Genomic DNA, 16,568 nt, shown 5'->3' with positions numbered 1-16,568 from the left:
TGAAATCCAAGCCGCTGTGAGTTACTAAATTCTGATTCTAAAGTCAATCAGTTTTACAAAATAACTAGCTTAATGGAAACTAGAAGTTCTTATGCCCTACTTTAAGAGGCACGTGCATATTCTGAAAAACACAATAAACTTCAGCTGTACTATAACCCAATTCCTTTAATCTATATAATAGTGTTTGTCCAATTTCATTCTGCCTGCTCCAGAGTTATATTCAGTATCTGGTCACCAATGTTAGTGAACACACAACAGTAATCCAAATTATTCTTTTTCATTTTATTTTCCATGGGATTTTCCGGTTGCTGTTATTTTTCCATTTTTTCTTTCTTGCTTTTTTTTTTTTTTTGCTGTAATATAATAAGCTAATTCATGCCTTTCTCTTAGTTTTGGAAAGAGTTATATGCCAACACCTAGGCAACAGATACCCTTTTTCCTAATTTAAAATAACTATGAGGTTGCATACTACAGTAGGAAATTTGTAATCAATCTAAAGATAATGTCTTAAAAGTACAATTAAACATGTCATAACAGAAGAAAACCCTGGTAATTACAAATAGTACCAGCCTTGCTGGGGTTTTAAACAGTAGTGTAAGACTAAGAAAAATCGCCACCCAGTGATGCAAATGAAAACTGCAATTTGTTTTTGTGTAAAATGAGTACCCTAGAGGATTACTACAACTTCATTACTGAATGAACGAATAGTACCTTCTTATGAGACTAGAGACTAGTTACAAGGGAAAGGATGTTTTTCTACAAGGCTTTTTTTTTTCCTTATTATTATTCAGCACGTTCGACATTTTACAAAGGCTAAAAGCTTTGCAAACCTTTACAGGGAAAAAGCTTTCTGTCCATAAGTGAGCTAAATGTGTACAAGCAGCCCAGATATTCCTATTATCAATAAACGTGTCCAGGCTCTGCCTGGACCCTCAATTTCAAGTCATGGGGTGTTGACTTCAGCAACTCAGCAATGCCATCTAATAACTGTGACCTAAAACTTATTTGTGTTAAGCACGAAGGCTTGCCTAGAGGAAGAGGTATTCTCAAGGTGGGAAAAATAATTTATACTTTTAACAACATAATTTAACCTTTTTAGAAATACGTTATAAAGGCCAAGTAAAATGATAATCTAACAGATTCTATACAATTCATATTGATAAGAAGTTGTTGGTATAAATATAATCTAAGTCTTTACTTAGTTGTATCATTTAGAAGTTAATAAACACACAAAAACACTTATATACATTTATTTTCCTGCAATATATCTATTGTACATAAGAACAAAGAAAGCTATGTGGATACATGATAACCAAAACACACTTGTCAAAGTATGGGGTCATGTTAATAAAAGTATTTCATATCTACCATTTGACCTACTTGGTACTTTTCAAAATATTTTACACAGTATGCTCTGAGACTAAGCAGATATTATATATGTCAATATCGAACCATATGATAAGAAAAAGCAACTTAGAACAAATCAGTTTCTTTAAAAAAAGAGGTTACCATCCTGTTTTTTAAGATAATTAACTATATTCCTAATAATTTATCCTGACTTTTATCAGTCAGTTCAGTTAAGGCCTTAACTGCTGAAGGATATTTTACTAATTAAACAATGTATAGTTGTCCTTAGGTTTCTGTAGTACCCCAATACTAAAATCTGCAGCGGCTCAAGTCCCTTATATAAAACGGCATATATGTGCATGTAACCTATACATATCCTCCTGTATACTTTAAGTCATCTCTAGATTACTTATGATACTTAATACAATGTAAATGCTATGTAAATAGTTGCTAGGCATATGGCAAATTCAAGTTTTGCTTTTTGTGGAACATTCTGGGTTTTTTTTTCTTTCAATATTTTCAACCTGCAGTTGGTTGAATCCACAGATGCAGAATCTGTTGATATAGAGGGCTGACTATATACCATCTTCCAACCTCAACTTCATTAAGGAGATTAGAGTTTTATGCAATAGTTTTAAATGTTTAAAATATTAAATAGTGAAAAGTTTGGGGCAGCCAAAATTAAAGCCAAACTTTATGAATAATAATACAACCAACCCTCTTTTAGTAAAAAAATAAAAATAAAAAAGCACAGCACTTTGTCTTTTAAAAATTAATGAACACAATTTAAATGTTTTTAAAAGAGCTTAAAATGTCACTAATGTCTTAAATTCTAAAATGATAATATGACCTGTTTTTTTAAAGTGATGGAGGGCTTCCCTGTTGGCGCAGTGGTTAAGAATCTGCCTGCCAATGCAGGGAACACAGGTTTGAGCTCTGGGCCAGGAAGATCCCACAGGTCGCGGAGCAACTAAGCCTGTGCACATGACTACTGAGCCTGTGCTCTAGAGCCCGCGAGCCACAACTACTGAGCCCGCGCACCACAACTACCGAAGCCCGTGCGCCTAGAGCCCCGTGCTCCGCAACATGAGAAGCCACCGCAATGAGAAGCCCGCGCACCGCAACGAAGAGTAGCCCCCGCTCGCTGCAACTAGAGAAAGTCCTCCTGCAGCAACGAAGACCCAATGCACACAAAAAATAAATAAATTTATTTAAAAAAAAAAAGCGATGGATAGCTTAGTGGTTAAGAGGATAGGCTCTGAAGTCAGAATGCCTGGGCTAACTCCAGATCTGCTCTATGTAAGCTAGAGGAACTAGCTCTAGCTTTTTAGTCCTCCCCTGCATGTGGAGATAACACAACCACTTCACTCACATGGTAGTTCTTAGTACATTACACACATTAACTCATTTAATCACCTCAATAACCCTATTGGGTTGGTACTGTTATCATGCTCATTTTCTAGATAAGCTAAATGATACCCTGGAGGTTTCATAGCTTCCCCAAATGATGAAGGGTAGCAGATATACCAACCCAAAATGCCACTTTGGCATAAGAATTATTTTGAGCCAAAGGCACTTGAAAAATAGCAGGTGCAAGAAGGGCACTCTGACCTCCCCTTTTCTTCCTGAAAGCAGGAGATTTTAAAAAAAGAAAAAAGAAAAGAAACCTATGGAAAATGCCAGTAGGAAAGACACATTCTTACCACCAAAGATGGAGAGTCAGGGGCAAGAGAACTCCACAAAATCAGAGACTGTTAAAATAACCCTCATCTTCCTTTAGTATCCCCACATATTTTAGTTACTTTTCCACAACTGCCTCTTTGCTCAACCTGGTATATGAGAACCTAGGTTCGGCCACATCTTTGGGTCTTCATTCTCCTGTGGGGGCCCCCATGTACATGTAAAAATCCATATGCTTTTCTTCTTTTCATCTGTCCTATGTCTACTTAATTCTCCGGCCCAGCCAGAGACTCTAAGAGGCGAGAGGTAAAGTTTTGCCTCCCCTACAATGGAAACTCCAGTAAATTGTAGAGCCAGGATATAAACCCAAGGGGTCTGGCTCGAGTCAGCATTATACCTGCAACTCACTGTAGAGTCTCTGCGGTGCTCCTGAGAAAGAAGGGAGATGGTGTTACTGATGAAAAGAGAAGAACAGAGGAAGTGAGAACCCAGACATGATGCTGACTGACAGCATCAAAACTTCAAGAGAGTAACTAAGATCACAGAACAGTAGGTACACAAGGATTTTTCATGGAAAATGGTAGAGGGCAGTAGAGCTTTGCACCTGGGAAAAAATAACGCTAAACAGAGACAAGCATCAGCAGACATGGCAGCTGACGGACCAGAAGCCTTCAGCCAACATTTGGGAGTCTGCTCTTGCTTGGATCATCTGAATGATGGTGCACTACCAGCGGCATCTGAAATTAAATCACAATCCTGGGACTGGGAGGTAAGTGATGCCTCACCATGATTTCCCAACCACAAGACTATGGTAGAGGAGTCAACACCAATCCCGCTTAGTCCAAGATGGCCCTAGGAAAACTTCCTGAAAATACAGCAGGTCAGGCTTTTGGGAAAATGCACCATTATAGCGTAGATATATCAGATGGAGCAGGTGGGACATGAAAGCATATGAGAGTAATTAATTGCTAGAAATTCCCTCAAGCATTAGCAAATTTGGACATTTCTGTCTTCTGAGGCTCAGTTAAATACCACTTCTTAAACTAGTCTTTCCTAGGAAGGAAAGGTCCATAACAGAAGCTTCACCGGCTAAGGCAGAATACCATGGGAATGGGGCCCCTGTTGGGCAGTTACAAGACAGGCAATGAAACATCTTCAAGTTACAAGCTACCAGACATTGAAGGAGATTTTAGAGACAGCAGCACCAGGGGTTTTTTCAGTTGTGGTTAAAAGTTGTCTCTGTAATGCTGCAAAGGGGCAGGCCACAGAGCCAGAGAGGTGAAGAAGACGTATCGAGAGTTCACGACGAAGTCCAGCTGTAGAAGCTGTATGTGCTCTCAGACATGTCAGTGCACTAGACTCACAGCCTTTAAATGCCTATTTGATAAAAAAAGAGAATAAGGTGGATTTCTAATCATGAAACAACAGAAAAGAGCACAGTTCTCTGCATATGTGTTGAGATTACAGAGGTGTTCTAAAATGAAGAATACAGAACAGAGTTTGGAAAACCAGGCTTTGCTGAAGCAAATTTCTGAGAGAAGAATTTATTGTGAAACTCCTGAAGAGGCCGAAACTATACAGGAGACTAGAGGCATCCCTGAAGTTTTTCTGTTAGTGGGGCTAATTTAGCAGGTGAAAGGGAAGCAACGCTGGCAGCTTTTGAAACAGAAGTTGGGGTTGACAGAGCCAGTTCTGACTTAGAAGGCAAGGCACAATTTCCTGACACTGTAAGAAGGGCCAGAGAAGCAGTTGTGCCCATGGCACCCCACTTTATCCCAGTCAGGAGGCTCCCCAGAAAAGCCACCAACCCTGGTCAGACTATGCCCCACTACTTTACCTCAGACGTAGGGGATCTGGTCAGAGAGAAAATAACTCTGACCACTCTAGCTACTGCCCCTGTCCCAGGCCACAGGAAGCAGATACAGAAAAACACACAGGCCTGCCAGAATTTGACTGTGGAAAAGGTGGGATATTCTATGGTAACATTCAGCCATGAGAAAAACTCTCTTCCGGTCTCCCAGAGATTAAGGCCCAGAAACAGAAGAGGGCCAGAGGGGTAAAATCCTTGCATCCTTACTGTGAGAGACCAGATCCTAAAGGGAAGGGCTGAAGAGGCAGAGCCCCACCCACCCACCCTTCTGAATGTGTGGGGTCAGAGGCCGAGAGAGCCTAAGCCGAAGGTTCAGGATTACCCGTAAACCCAAGGAGCCATCTTCTACTCCTCAAGACACGCAGACCATTTGCCAATGCCAGGGGACTCTGGGATGACTGGGCCAAGATAAAGACAGAAGAGACAGGAAACCAGAATCTGGAAAGGGAGACACCTGAGAAACATCACCAGAAGCAAACACTCTATGAGTTCATGCAAATCCTCTCAGAGAAGGAGCTGAATTTGGCGGGAGGAAATCCAGAGTAGAAGAGGATGCGTTTCACAAGGGGACTCTGGGTTTTGGTTCCTCCTCACCACCCTGTTGGTAGAGAACTGCTGGGAAGAACTATGTAAAGACTGGAAATCTCTTCCTTGGGGGAAAGACACAATGACATGAAAGAAATGTTATTTTTCAGAATTCCCTTTGGGAAGAGCATAGTATTTGGTTGAAAGAAATTTTTTGTTTTGTTTTGTTTTGTTTTGCGGTACGCGGGCCTCTCACTGTTGTGGCCTCTCCCGTTGTGGAGCACAGGCTCCGGACGCGCAGGCTCAGCATCCATGGCTCACGGGCCCAGCCACTCTGCAGCATGTGGGATCTTCCCGGACCGGGGCACGAACCCGTATCCCCTGCATCGGCAGGCGGACTCTCAACCACTGCGCCACCAGGGAAGCCCAAGAAATATTTTTTAAAGCCACTAAAATCTTAATAACTAGCAGGTATTAATTTTATAATAGAAAATAAACTAGTCTTAACATTTAGGAGACACTATTTAACACATTTAGATTTAAAAGTGTACTTCAACACTGTTGCTGGGAACGTAAATTGGTGTAGTCACTATGGAAAACAGTATGGAGGTTCCCCAAAAAACTAAAAATAGAACTATCACATGATCCAGCAATCCCACTCCTGGTTATATACACGGAAAAAAATGAAAACACGAATTCAAAAAGATACATGCACCCCAAAGCTCCTAGCACCACCATTTAATAGCCAACACACAGAAACAACCCAAGTGCCCACTGACAGACGACTGGACTAAGAACATGAAGTATATATATACATACATATACACACACACACACACACACACACACACACAAAGGACTATTACTCAGCCATAAAAAAGAATGAAATTCTGCTATTTGCAACATGTATGGACCTGGAGAGTATTATGCTTAGTGAAATAAGGCAGACAGAGAAAAAAAATACTGTACATCACTTACATGTGGAATCTAAAAAATAATACAAATGAATGTATATGCAAAACAGAAACAGACTCACAGATACAGAAAACAAACTAGTGGTTACCAAAAAGTAAAGAGAAGGGAAGAGGCAAATCAGGGGTACGGGATTAAGAGATACAAACTACTATATATAAAAAAGATAAGCAATAAGCACATACTGTACAGCACAGGGAATTATAGCCATTATCTTGTAATAACTTTGAATGGAGTATAGGCTATAAAAATATTGACTCACCATGCTGCACACCTGAAAGTTATTACAATATTGTAAATCAACTACACTTCAATAAAAGAAATAAATTAACCTCATTCAGCAACTATTTATTGGATGCCTGATTTAATTTTTGATGCTAATTTAAGAAGCAAGGCTTGGTGCTATTTATAAAACAGAATTCGAATTTATCAAGGATTCATCAAGACTTCTGCTTTTTCATAATTAAAAAGGTTGACTAGCTTATTGGATAGAAAAAATAGGATGATTTTATAAATTGAATTTGAAGGACACATCCAAACCAATGTACTGTATAAGAAGAGTCTGACTTGATGACAATATTTTAAGTGATTGATGACCTATATTTTTATAGATTTCATATACATAAACTAACTCTGGAATTAATAGGAAAATGTTTAAAATCAATTATATACTTTTCAAGTAATCTTTTAAAGGAAAAATAATTCATCTAATTATGATATTGTTTCCTAAAAAGACTCACCTAAAAGGACAAATCCATCTGCTTCTGTCTCTGGTACCAAGGGCTTTTTAGATTCCGGAGGCTTTCTGAAGAAGTGAAACATTGCTGCTTCCTCTGTTACCTGAAATAGAAACACTACATAATATCAAATTCAGATGAAACCGTAAAACTCTTACCCTTCTTAGTAAAAAGCCAAATACAGGGACTTCCCTGGTGGTCCAGTGGTTAAGAATCCGCCCTCCAATGCAGGGGACATGGGTTCGATCCCTAGTCAGGGAACTAAGATCCCACATGCTGCAGGGCAATTAAGCCTGTGCACTGCAACTACTGAGCCCACGTGCTCTAGAGTCCATGCACCAACAGCTAGAGAGCCTGCGTGCTGCAACTATTGAGCCCGTGTGCTCTGGAGCCTGCGCATCACAACTGGAGAGAACAAAGAGCCCTCTCACTGCATTGAAAGATCTCACGTGCTGCAACTAAGACTTGACGCAGCCAAATAAATTTTAAAAGCCAAATATAAAGATATCACAATAATTACTTTTAGGAATTCTATTCCCAAACTTAAGAACACAAGCCCTCTCTAGGTGTCAGAAGACAAAACCAGAAATTAAGGAGCATGGACTTCCAGTTTGAAATACTGTGTTCATCCTCTCTCGATTTCTGAACATGCAGGAAATAACCCAAGAAATCACTACAAGTAAAACTCAAGTCAACAGATAACACCAGAATCTGGAAGGATCTCACTAGCCATAAATTGGACACTGGACTGAGGAAAGGGGAAAAAAAAAACAACAAATCCTGTCCAGGTTTCTTGTCATGCCATAACTACCTTAAGCCTCATGAAACTAAGGCCACCTGAAAAAAGAAAAGAAGGCACTACAAACACCCTCTAGAGTTGGTTATCTGATTCAGACACTCAAGGACTGTATTCATTGTAAAATTGTAGCCAAATGTAAATTCCCATAAGTGCAAATATCTGTGTTGGTGAGATTATTGTGCACTACCCCCAACACACACACACACACACACACACACACACACACACACCCTCTCTTCTCTGTGTACTCCCATCTTTGTACATTCAGCATTGTACACTCAGGCAGGGCAACAACTCTTAGAAAACAACTGGGAAGGAAGATGAAGGAAACTTGGGAGGACATGTCACGTTCTGAGTTGCTATAAGCAAAGCAATGTAAGAGACAGCAAAGAAAAGTTCCTGGTGGCCACAAGTGCCCCACATTTCAGTTTCATATATTCCACCCACCAGAAAATCAAGCAGGGAGGATAAGTAAAGATTTTATCTGAGCAAGATGCTTCTAGAAACTGAGAATTGCACCAGGATTTGTGTAGGTCAACCTGCCCTGAGTTGTAGATCGGAGTGGATGGTAAAAGAGCCAATTTGTTGACAGAAAGCACATCTGGCAGGTTTCACTTTTTAAAAGAATAAAAAATGGAGAAGAAAAACACAAGCCATGTGAAAAAGAAAATATTTCAGTAAAGGGAAAGGAATCACCTCTGAAATCCTCAAAGGCTGAGCTTACTGGATATAGTGATGAAGCCAAAAGAAAAGTCTGGAAATAGTTTGGCACCCTCAAGAGAATACAAGGAGACATGGCCTGTATGAAACTGGTAAAAAAACAAAAACAAAAACACCAAAAAAACAAGATTAGATGGAAAAGCAAAAGGAAAAGATGAAAAGACAAGGAATGAGATGAAAAAAATAACTAAGATAAAGAGAAACCCATGCAAGAGAGAAATGAGATCAGAAAAGAACTGGTTGGTTTATAAGCAGGAATGTAAGACAATAAAGTTCAAACTTAAAGACTTAAAAGACTGGAAGAAGCAACTAACTTCTCAATCCCAAATAGTTAAAACTAAAACAGAGAAAGCCTTTGAAGGAACAACAGATGATTAAAATTCAATCTGGGTAAGGATCAAATCAAGGATCTAGCCATCACACCTGATACTAAAGCCTCAGTCTGGATGAATGTGGCACTCAGTAAATTCTTAGGCTACAATGGGTCAGGAAAAAGAGACGAAGGGGATCGGTGTCCACCTGAAGCCTAGGAGAGAAAAGATACCTTCAAATAAATAAAGGGGGGGGCACATTTAAGGGTGAAAGAGATGAGAAATGTAGCAAATCTAAGAGTTACAGCTAGCAAAAATTGTAGGTCTGGCTACAGATACATGAAGCTGATTATAATCAAATAGATAAGAAACCAACAAAATTTTTGGAGAGTTGTGCTGCCAAAATGACAAGTCTGAATTAAAGGAGGACTTTGACTGTTGGAAATTTACAACAATGCTGCAGACAGGAAGCTGCCAGAGAAAACTGCTCAGCCCCCAAGGAGGGTCTATTCTCCAGTGCCTACTTCGGTGGTAGCCAAGGAAGTTACTGGAAAAGGAAGAAACTTTGGGTGGAGTGCCTGGAGAACATGGGACTGGGGGTGGGGCTCTCCTGAGAAGCAGAATCTGGACATAATTAATGAACATTCTCCAATCCAAGGCGGGGATCCCCCAAAATGCCTGCTCAGTGGGATTCCAGAATTGCTATCACTCGGTGACTGCTGTGTATCTCCCATTCCTCCCCTTTCTGGATGACAGTGGTTTGGGCAGTTATTTTTCCCAGTTACCGGAGGGGACAGAAGGGACAGACTGCTGGTCTTTTTAGTTCATGAAGTCTCTACAACAAGAGGTGCCACATCTGGACCTGATGAAGAAATACTGAACTTAGAGCATGATGCTATGACTGAATGGAGCCATTTGGGTTACTGCCCTTGGGGAGGGGTGAGTCACTCTGTCTACCGTAGGGAAAGAGAACTGAGTATATGGTGACCACGGAATCATTAGGGCCATTCACTGGCTCTCCACCTTATATCAGGAGACATATAAGAACTGCAGTTTTCTACCCTCCTTGGAGGTAGGTGTGGCCATGTTGCTTGCTTGGTTCACTGTGTCACATGCCATTAGAGTGCTAGAAGGAGCTTTGTGGCCACAGAGAGAGGCCCTTTAAAAAGTGGCTCCTTTCTAACATATAAAAGAAAAGCCTTTAATAGAAGGACTCAAATTTCCAATACCTTTTCATGTCTGGCCACAAGACAGAAATGGAACAAACACAGAAATCACAAAAGCGGTTCTGATAAGTCATTCTCAAGCCCCCCAACGTTTAGATACGTTGTTATAAAAGCCAGACCAAACTCAGCTGTAGTGCCGGAATCCCTTTTGAATGCAAGTGTTTTGTAGAGAACTTATGATTCAAATAATTAAGTGAAGCATTTAAGTTTTTCATGACCTAAAAAAAAATCAAACTTAAACAATATACAGGCTTAAATAGGCTGCAGCAGGTTGCCAACAGTATGACTTATGTGGCAATGCATAATATTACAGTTTGTCACTTTAGAACATTATAAAATTCCAAACATATCCGAGAAGGAGAGAGAACTTAGGTTCCAAGAGTCAAGAAACATCCAGGCACGGAAGAAACAGGTCAGGAATAGGAAAAAGGTAGTAGAGACAGTATAAAAGAACTCAGAATGGCAGCAAAGACTAGTTTGCTACAAACATCCATTGGTAACTGCTCTAAAATGGTTATGAAAGTACCAGTCACCCTCGCACCTGTTATTCTGCCAGCCTGACCATTGCCTTAACTCCTTCCTCTACAACAGTCACCTCAAGATGCGTTTCCATGGGAACGCTGTGCCAATTTTACAATACAGGTCTTGGGATTCCCTTGCACCATCTATACTGCTGCTGACATTCATGATTCATTCCACTAGGTACCTAAGTAAGTCTAACCATACATATAGCTTTACAGTAATCACTCCATGCATGAAAAGACTATGTCCTGAGACACTAAAATCTGTAATCAAATTATCTTTATACCATGATATTTTTTGTACCATTGAAAACACACACAAGGTGGTATAAAAATTTATCCCAGCAGGACCGGCAATACCATTCTAAGATCTTCCCACAGCAAGAAAGCTGCATGGTTAGGTCACCACTCCAGAAGCCAGATTTCCTTTCCCCACCTAAGACTAGAACTGGGAAAGAGAACGGGGGTAACTAAAACCCCACTAACATTTGCTGAGCTCCTACGATGTGTCACGCACTGTACCTAAATGCCTTATAGACTCTATCTCCCATAATCTTACAATCATTCCGCCAGGTACACATAACTATTCACAATGTGTAAGTGAAAGAATTGAAGTAAAGTTGGTTAAGTATTGATGCAAATGTATATGGCTAGTAAACAGCAGAGCTAGAATTTTAAACCAAGTCTTTTTGGTACCAAAACTGAATGCTTTTCATCAACAAAGCACCAAAGACAAGGAGCCCTTAACAAGACATTTGTGTTGGACTTTATTATTTCCTAATATTAGTGAAACACATTTGATTAATTCCATTTCTGTCTTTCTAAATCCCTACTTTCCCAAGTCTTGCTCAGCTCTGTGTTCTGAAGATATTTGCTAATTCCACAATATCCACGTTCCAGACTTTCACTTACTTTATATTTATATTTTATGAGTATTTATTAAGTGCTTAGGCCAGATACTGACCAGGCACTGCAAATGCAGCACTCAACTTATATTTATGGGAACAAACAGCAACTGAAACTACCCCATTTTGGAGGCAATCCTGAGCAAAACTAAGAGGAATTTAGGAGCTCCATCCCCAAAGTGGAGGAGGCCTGGAACAGTCCTGCTGCCCCCCGCTGAGTATATGGGAAGACATGAGTACTCATGCTTCTGACTTACATGGCCTTGACAGTGGCCTTCTTCTGCCTGGAGTTATCAAGCATGTTCCAGCCTCATTTCCTTAGGTACGACTTTAGCATGTTAAAAACTGTCTACAATAAGCAAATTTTACATTTTATAAGTGGGTGAAATATCAAAATTTATTCTTAAAAATCCATTATTAGCCAGCAACAACACTCTTGCCTGGCTAAGCTGGGACCCAACCCAGAATGCCTCTTACTCCCCAAACATGGGAATCCTGGAACTGCTTCCATATGGATGGGGGATGAAGAGTTCACTGTCCAAGACACTGATTGGGAGAAAATCCTTGCAAATCACAAATCTGATACAGGACGTGTGTCTAGAATATATAAAGAATTCTTAAAATTCAATCATGAGAAAACAAACCAATAAGAACAGGACAAAAGCTATTAACAGACATTTTCCTAAAGAAGATATGTGGGTCTTCCCTGGTGATCCAGAGGTTAAGAGTCCTCCACCTGCCAATGCAGGGTACACGGGTTCGATCCCTGGTCTGGGAAGATCCCACATGCTGCGGGGCAACTAAGCCTGTGCACCACAACTACTGAGCCCACGCTCTAAAGCCTGCGAGCCACAACTACTGAGCCCACATGCTCTCGAGCCCACGTGCTGCAACTACTGAGCCCATGCACCTAGAGCCTGTGTTCCGCAACAAGAGAAGCCACCACAATGAGAAGCCCACACACCGCAACGAAGAGTAGCCCCCACTTGCCACAACTAGAGAAAGCCCACGCGCAGCAACGAAGACCCAGCACAGCCAAAGCAAAAAAAAAAAAGTATGTGGATGGCAAAGAGTCACATGAAAGGATGCTCAACATCATTAGTCAATAGGCAAATACAAATTAAAATCTCAATGAGATAACACTACATACCTATTAAAATATTAACAATTTAAAAGGCTTGCCATGCCAACTGTTGACAAAAATGTGGAGCAACTGGAACTCTTATACACTGTGGTAGGTGTAATAATATAGTACTGTGGCAGTTTCTTAAAAACGTAAACATACACCTACCATATGACCCAGACTTTCTCCTTCTAAGTATTTACCTAAGAAAAATGAAAGCATATGTCCACACTTGTACACAAACGTTATACAGCTTTTTTGGTAATAGCCCCAAACTGGAAAAAATCCAAATGTCCAACAACAGATAAAAAGGATAAACAAACTGTAGCATATCCATAATACTATTCAGCAATAAAAAGGCATGAAGGCCTAAGATATGCTATGACATGCATGAATCTCAAAATTCAAGCTGAGTGAAAGAAGCCAGACCACAAAACACTTCTAGGAAATGCAAACTAATGTATAGTGACAGAAAGCAGATCAGTGGTTGCCTGGGGAATGGGAGGTGCAGGGAGGGAAGGTGGGAGGGAGGAATTACCAAGGATCACAAGCAAACTTTTGAGGGTGATAAATATATTCATTATCTTGATTGCAGTGATGGTTTCAGGGTATATAGACATGTAAAAACTCATCAAATTGTACACTTTCAACATGTGCAATTCACCATATGTTGATAATACCCCAATAAAGCTATTTTAAAAATTCATTATTAGCTTGATATTCTAGATGTTATATAAATGTGGTAGTTCACAATTATTCGTAAAATTGTCTCAAATCTCTTAAACGACTTTGTGTGTGTTACAAATGCAGTCTTCGTATACAAAGCAAGATACTTCTTTCTCTATACATTCACACAAAACTGAAAAATAAAAGGACAGTGTCTTCACTTTTAATGGCACGCAGACTGCATATAGAAAGCGACCCTGATCGCTACGCAGCACAGATCCTGCTGCTCTGCAGGAAGGCAGCACAAGTGATATATTTATTTTTTCCTATTATTCTAAGACTTACCTTTTAAGTGATATTACCCATGACAAAAGGATTAAGGTAACCTGGTTTTCTAAATTTGATCACCTTCTTTCAATTTCAACAGACTATTTGACAATATAAATATGTCATAAAGACTGAAATGTCTATGTGGGGGTGATAAACAGCAGCCACTTAACTATATAAGAAAAATATATATACACACATTTTTTCTTCACATTGTGTCAATGTCAAAATCCAATAAATATGTAAATTTCATACTGCTGAAAAACTAAAATCCTGAACCATGTTTAATCCTCCTCTTCTTCTGTGTGGTGGGCTGTGAACTGCATGGTTAGACAAAAGGAATACAAATTTAGATAACAAGTTTCCTAATTTCTTCCGAGAGATACCAAAAAAGACAATGGTCCCATACTTTTGATAGTTTTAATAGTTTTAATCTTGATAGTTTTAATCTTGAAAGACAAGATTATATTACCCAAAACAGCAATAAACAGTATAAAACATTCCAGAAGGCTCAATGAGAATGAGAAGAGCCCTGTTATACTTCACAAACAGGTAGCCTTGAGTTTAACTTCATCTGATGGGCACAGATATAAACCAAGAAGAGAAGGAAGGCCTCTCCTATAAGAAGGATCACCAGGAACAACGAACAGAGAGTGTTTAGGAGACAGCAGAGAGATTAACCTCACTAGAAGCATGGAGGTAAGCAACAGAAATGAAGACTACAAAAGAAGAGACAAATTATTAAAAGGGCTACTAAGTCAAGAAAATGTTAGAATATCGAGAGTGGCTTACCGGGATTCACTTAATATTATTTTCTAGTCTAGGATCTTGAGGAAAGTAGTGTTTCAGAAAGATTAAATTTAAAACAATAGGCTAGACAACATGGTTGGACCGAGTGATTATCATACTAGGTGAAGTAAGCCAGAGAGAGAAAGACAAATATCATATGATACTGCTTACATGTGGAATCCAGAAAAAAAAATGATAAAAATGAACTGATACACAAAACAGAAATAGACCCACAGACATAGGAAACAAACTTACGGTTACCAAGGGGGAAAGAAGGGAAGGGATAAATTAGGAGTTTGAGATTAACATATATACACTATTGTATATAAAATAGATAACCAACAAGGACCTACTGTATAGCACGGGGAACTATACTCAATATCTTGTAAAAACCTATAATAGAAAAAAATATCTAAAAGAAAAAAAAATATATATATGTATATATATATGTATAACTGAATCACCATGCTGTATACCTCAAACTAACATGACATTGTAAACCAACTATATTTCAATTAAAATAAAATAAAATGCTGGAGAGACTGATTGAGAGAGTGGAGCCATGAAGTTAGAACGTTGTAGCAAAAGGGACTGGACTATGGTGTGAGAAGTTTGAATGAAAAAGAAGGTGTGTACAGAAATATGAAACAGGACCTAGTGACTCTCAACTCTACAAAATACTGATGGAAAGGAATTACTAAAAGACGACTGAACTTTCAAGCCTGAGGGAGTAAAGAAAGTGATATTAAGAATAAGAAAAGGGGACTTCCCTGGTGGCGCAGTGGTTGCGCGTCCGCCTGCCGATGCAGGGGAACTGGGTTCACGCCCCGGTCTGGGAGGATCCCAATGCCGCGGAGCGGCGGGGCCCGTGAGCCATGGCCGCTGAGCCTGCGCGACCGGAGCCTGCACTCCGCAAAGGGAGAGGCCGCAGCGGTGAGAGGCCCGCGTACCGCAAAAAAAAAAAAAAAAAAAAAAAAAAGAGAAGAAAAAAATTAACTCCATTTCAGACAAGTTTACATGCAGGGAAACAATGACTGGTCCAAATGGAAATATGTGAAATGCAGTTGGAAAAATAGGACCTAGTGCTCCAATGAAAGGAATAGGGTTGGAATTTGGGAGCTGTTAGCATGTAAGTGGTAGCTGAAATTACAAACATCAGTGGTATTTCAAACTGAAAATACAGAAGTTCAGGGATTGAGATCCTGATCTCTAACATCTCAAATTATATTATGAAAATACACCCCTTTATTATCACCAAACCGATGTGTATACCCCCATTTCTTCAAATTTTTAAAAAACATTATACTTGGCTGTCGTACCAGGACTAAAATGTTAACTCGACTATATTGTTTCACATTTCAAAACTGCAGAAACAAACCCACAGCCAGCATCGTTCTCAATGGTGAAAAACTGAAACCATTTCCACTAAGATCAGGAACAAGACAAGGTTGCCCACTCTCACCACTCTTATTCAACATAGTTTTGGAAGTTCTAGCCACAGCAATCAGAGAAAAAAAAGAAATAAAAGGAATCCAAATAGGAAAAGAAGAAGTAAAGCTGTCACTATTTGCAGATGACATGATATTATACATAGAGAATCCTAAGGATGCTACCAGAAAACCACTAGAGCTAATCAATGAATTTGGTAAAGTAGCAGGATACAAAATTAATGCACAGAAATCTCTGGCATTCTTATACACTAATGATGAAAAATCTGAGAGTGAAATTAAGAAAACACTCCCATTTACCACGGCAACAAAAAGAATAAAATATCTAGGAATAAACCTACCTAAGGAGACAAAAGACTTGTATGCAGAAAACTATAAGACACTGATGAAAGAAATTAAAGATGATACAAATAGGTGGAGAAATATACCATGTTCTTGGATTGGAAGAATCAACATTGTGAAAATGACTCTACTACCCAAAGCAATCTACAGATTCAATGCAATCCCTATCAAACTACCACTAGCATTTTTTACAGAACTAGAAAAAAAAATTTCACAATTTGTATGGAAACACAAAAGACCCCAAATAGCAAAAGCAATCT

The 16,568-nt window shown here is 39.4% G+C and overlaps 1 protein-coding gene across 4 annotated transcripts in view; it reads right to left on the bottom strand.

Annotated features, from left to right (window-relative positions):
• The window catches only part of UMAD1 (UBAP1-MVB12-associated (UMA) domain containing 1), a 260,457-nt gene that overhangs the window by 226,805 nt on the left and 17,084 nt on the right, over positions 1-16,568 (bottom strand). For all 4 annotated transcript variants that reach the window (XM_024130332.3, XM_024130320.3, XM_024130326.3 and 1 more), the window contains exon 2: positions 7,135-7,234. In XM_024130332.3, the coding sequence (XP_023986100.1) occupies positions 7,135-7,216 (82 nt within the window). In that variant the 5' untranslated portion in view covers positions 7,217-7,234. The remainder of the gene's footprint in view (positions 1-7,134; positions 7,235-16,568) is intronic.

This window comes from Physeter macrocephalus, chromosome 5, assembly GCF_002837175.3.
Source record: "Physeter macrocephalus isolate SW-GA chromosome 5, ASM283717v5, whole genome shotgun sequence".
NCBI classification, from domain to species: Eukaryota; Metazoa; Chordata; class Mammalia; order Artiodactyla; family Physeteridae; genus Physeter; species Physeter macrocephalus.
The sequence above is the reverse complement of the archived record's forward strand: the minus strand, read 5'-3'. Positions and strand labels throughout refer to the sequence as shown.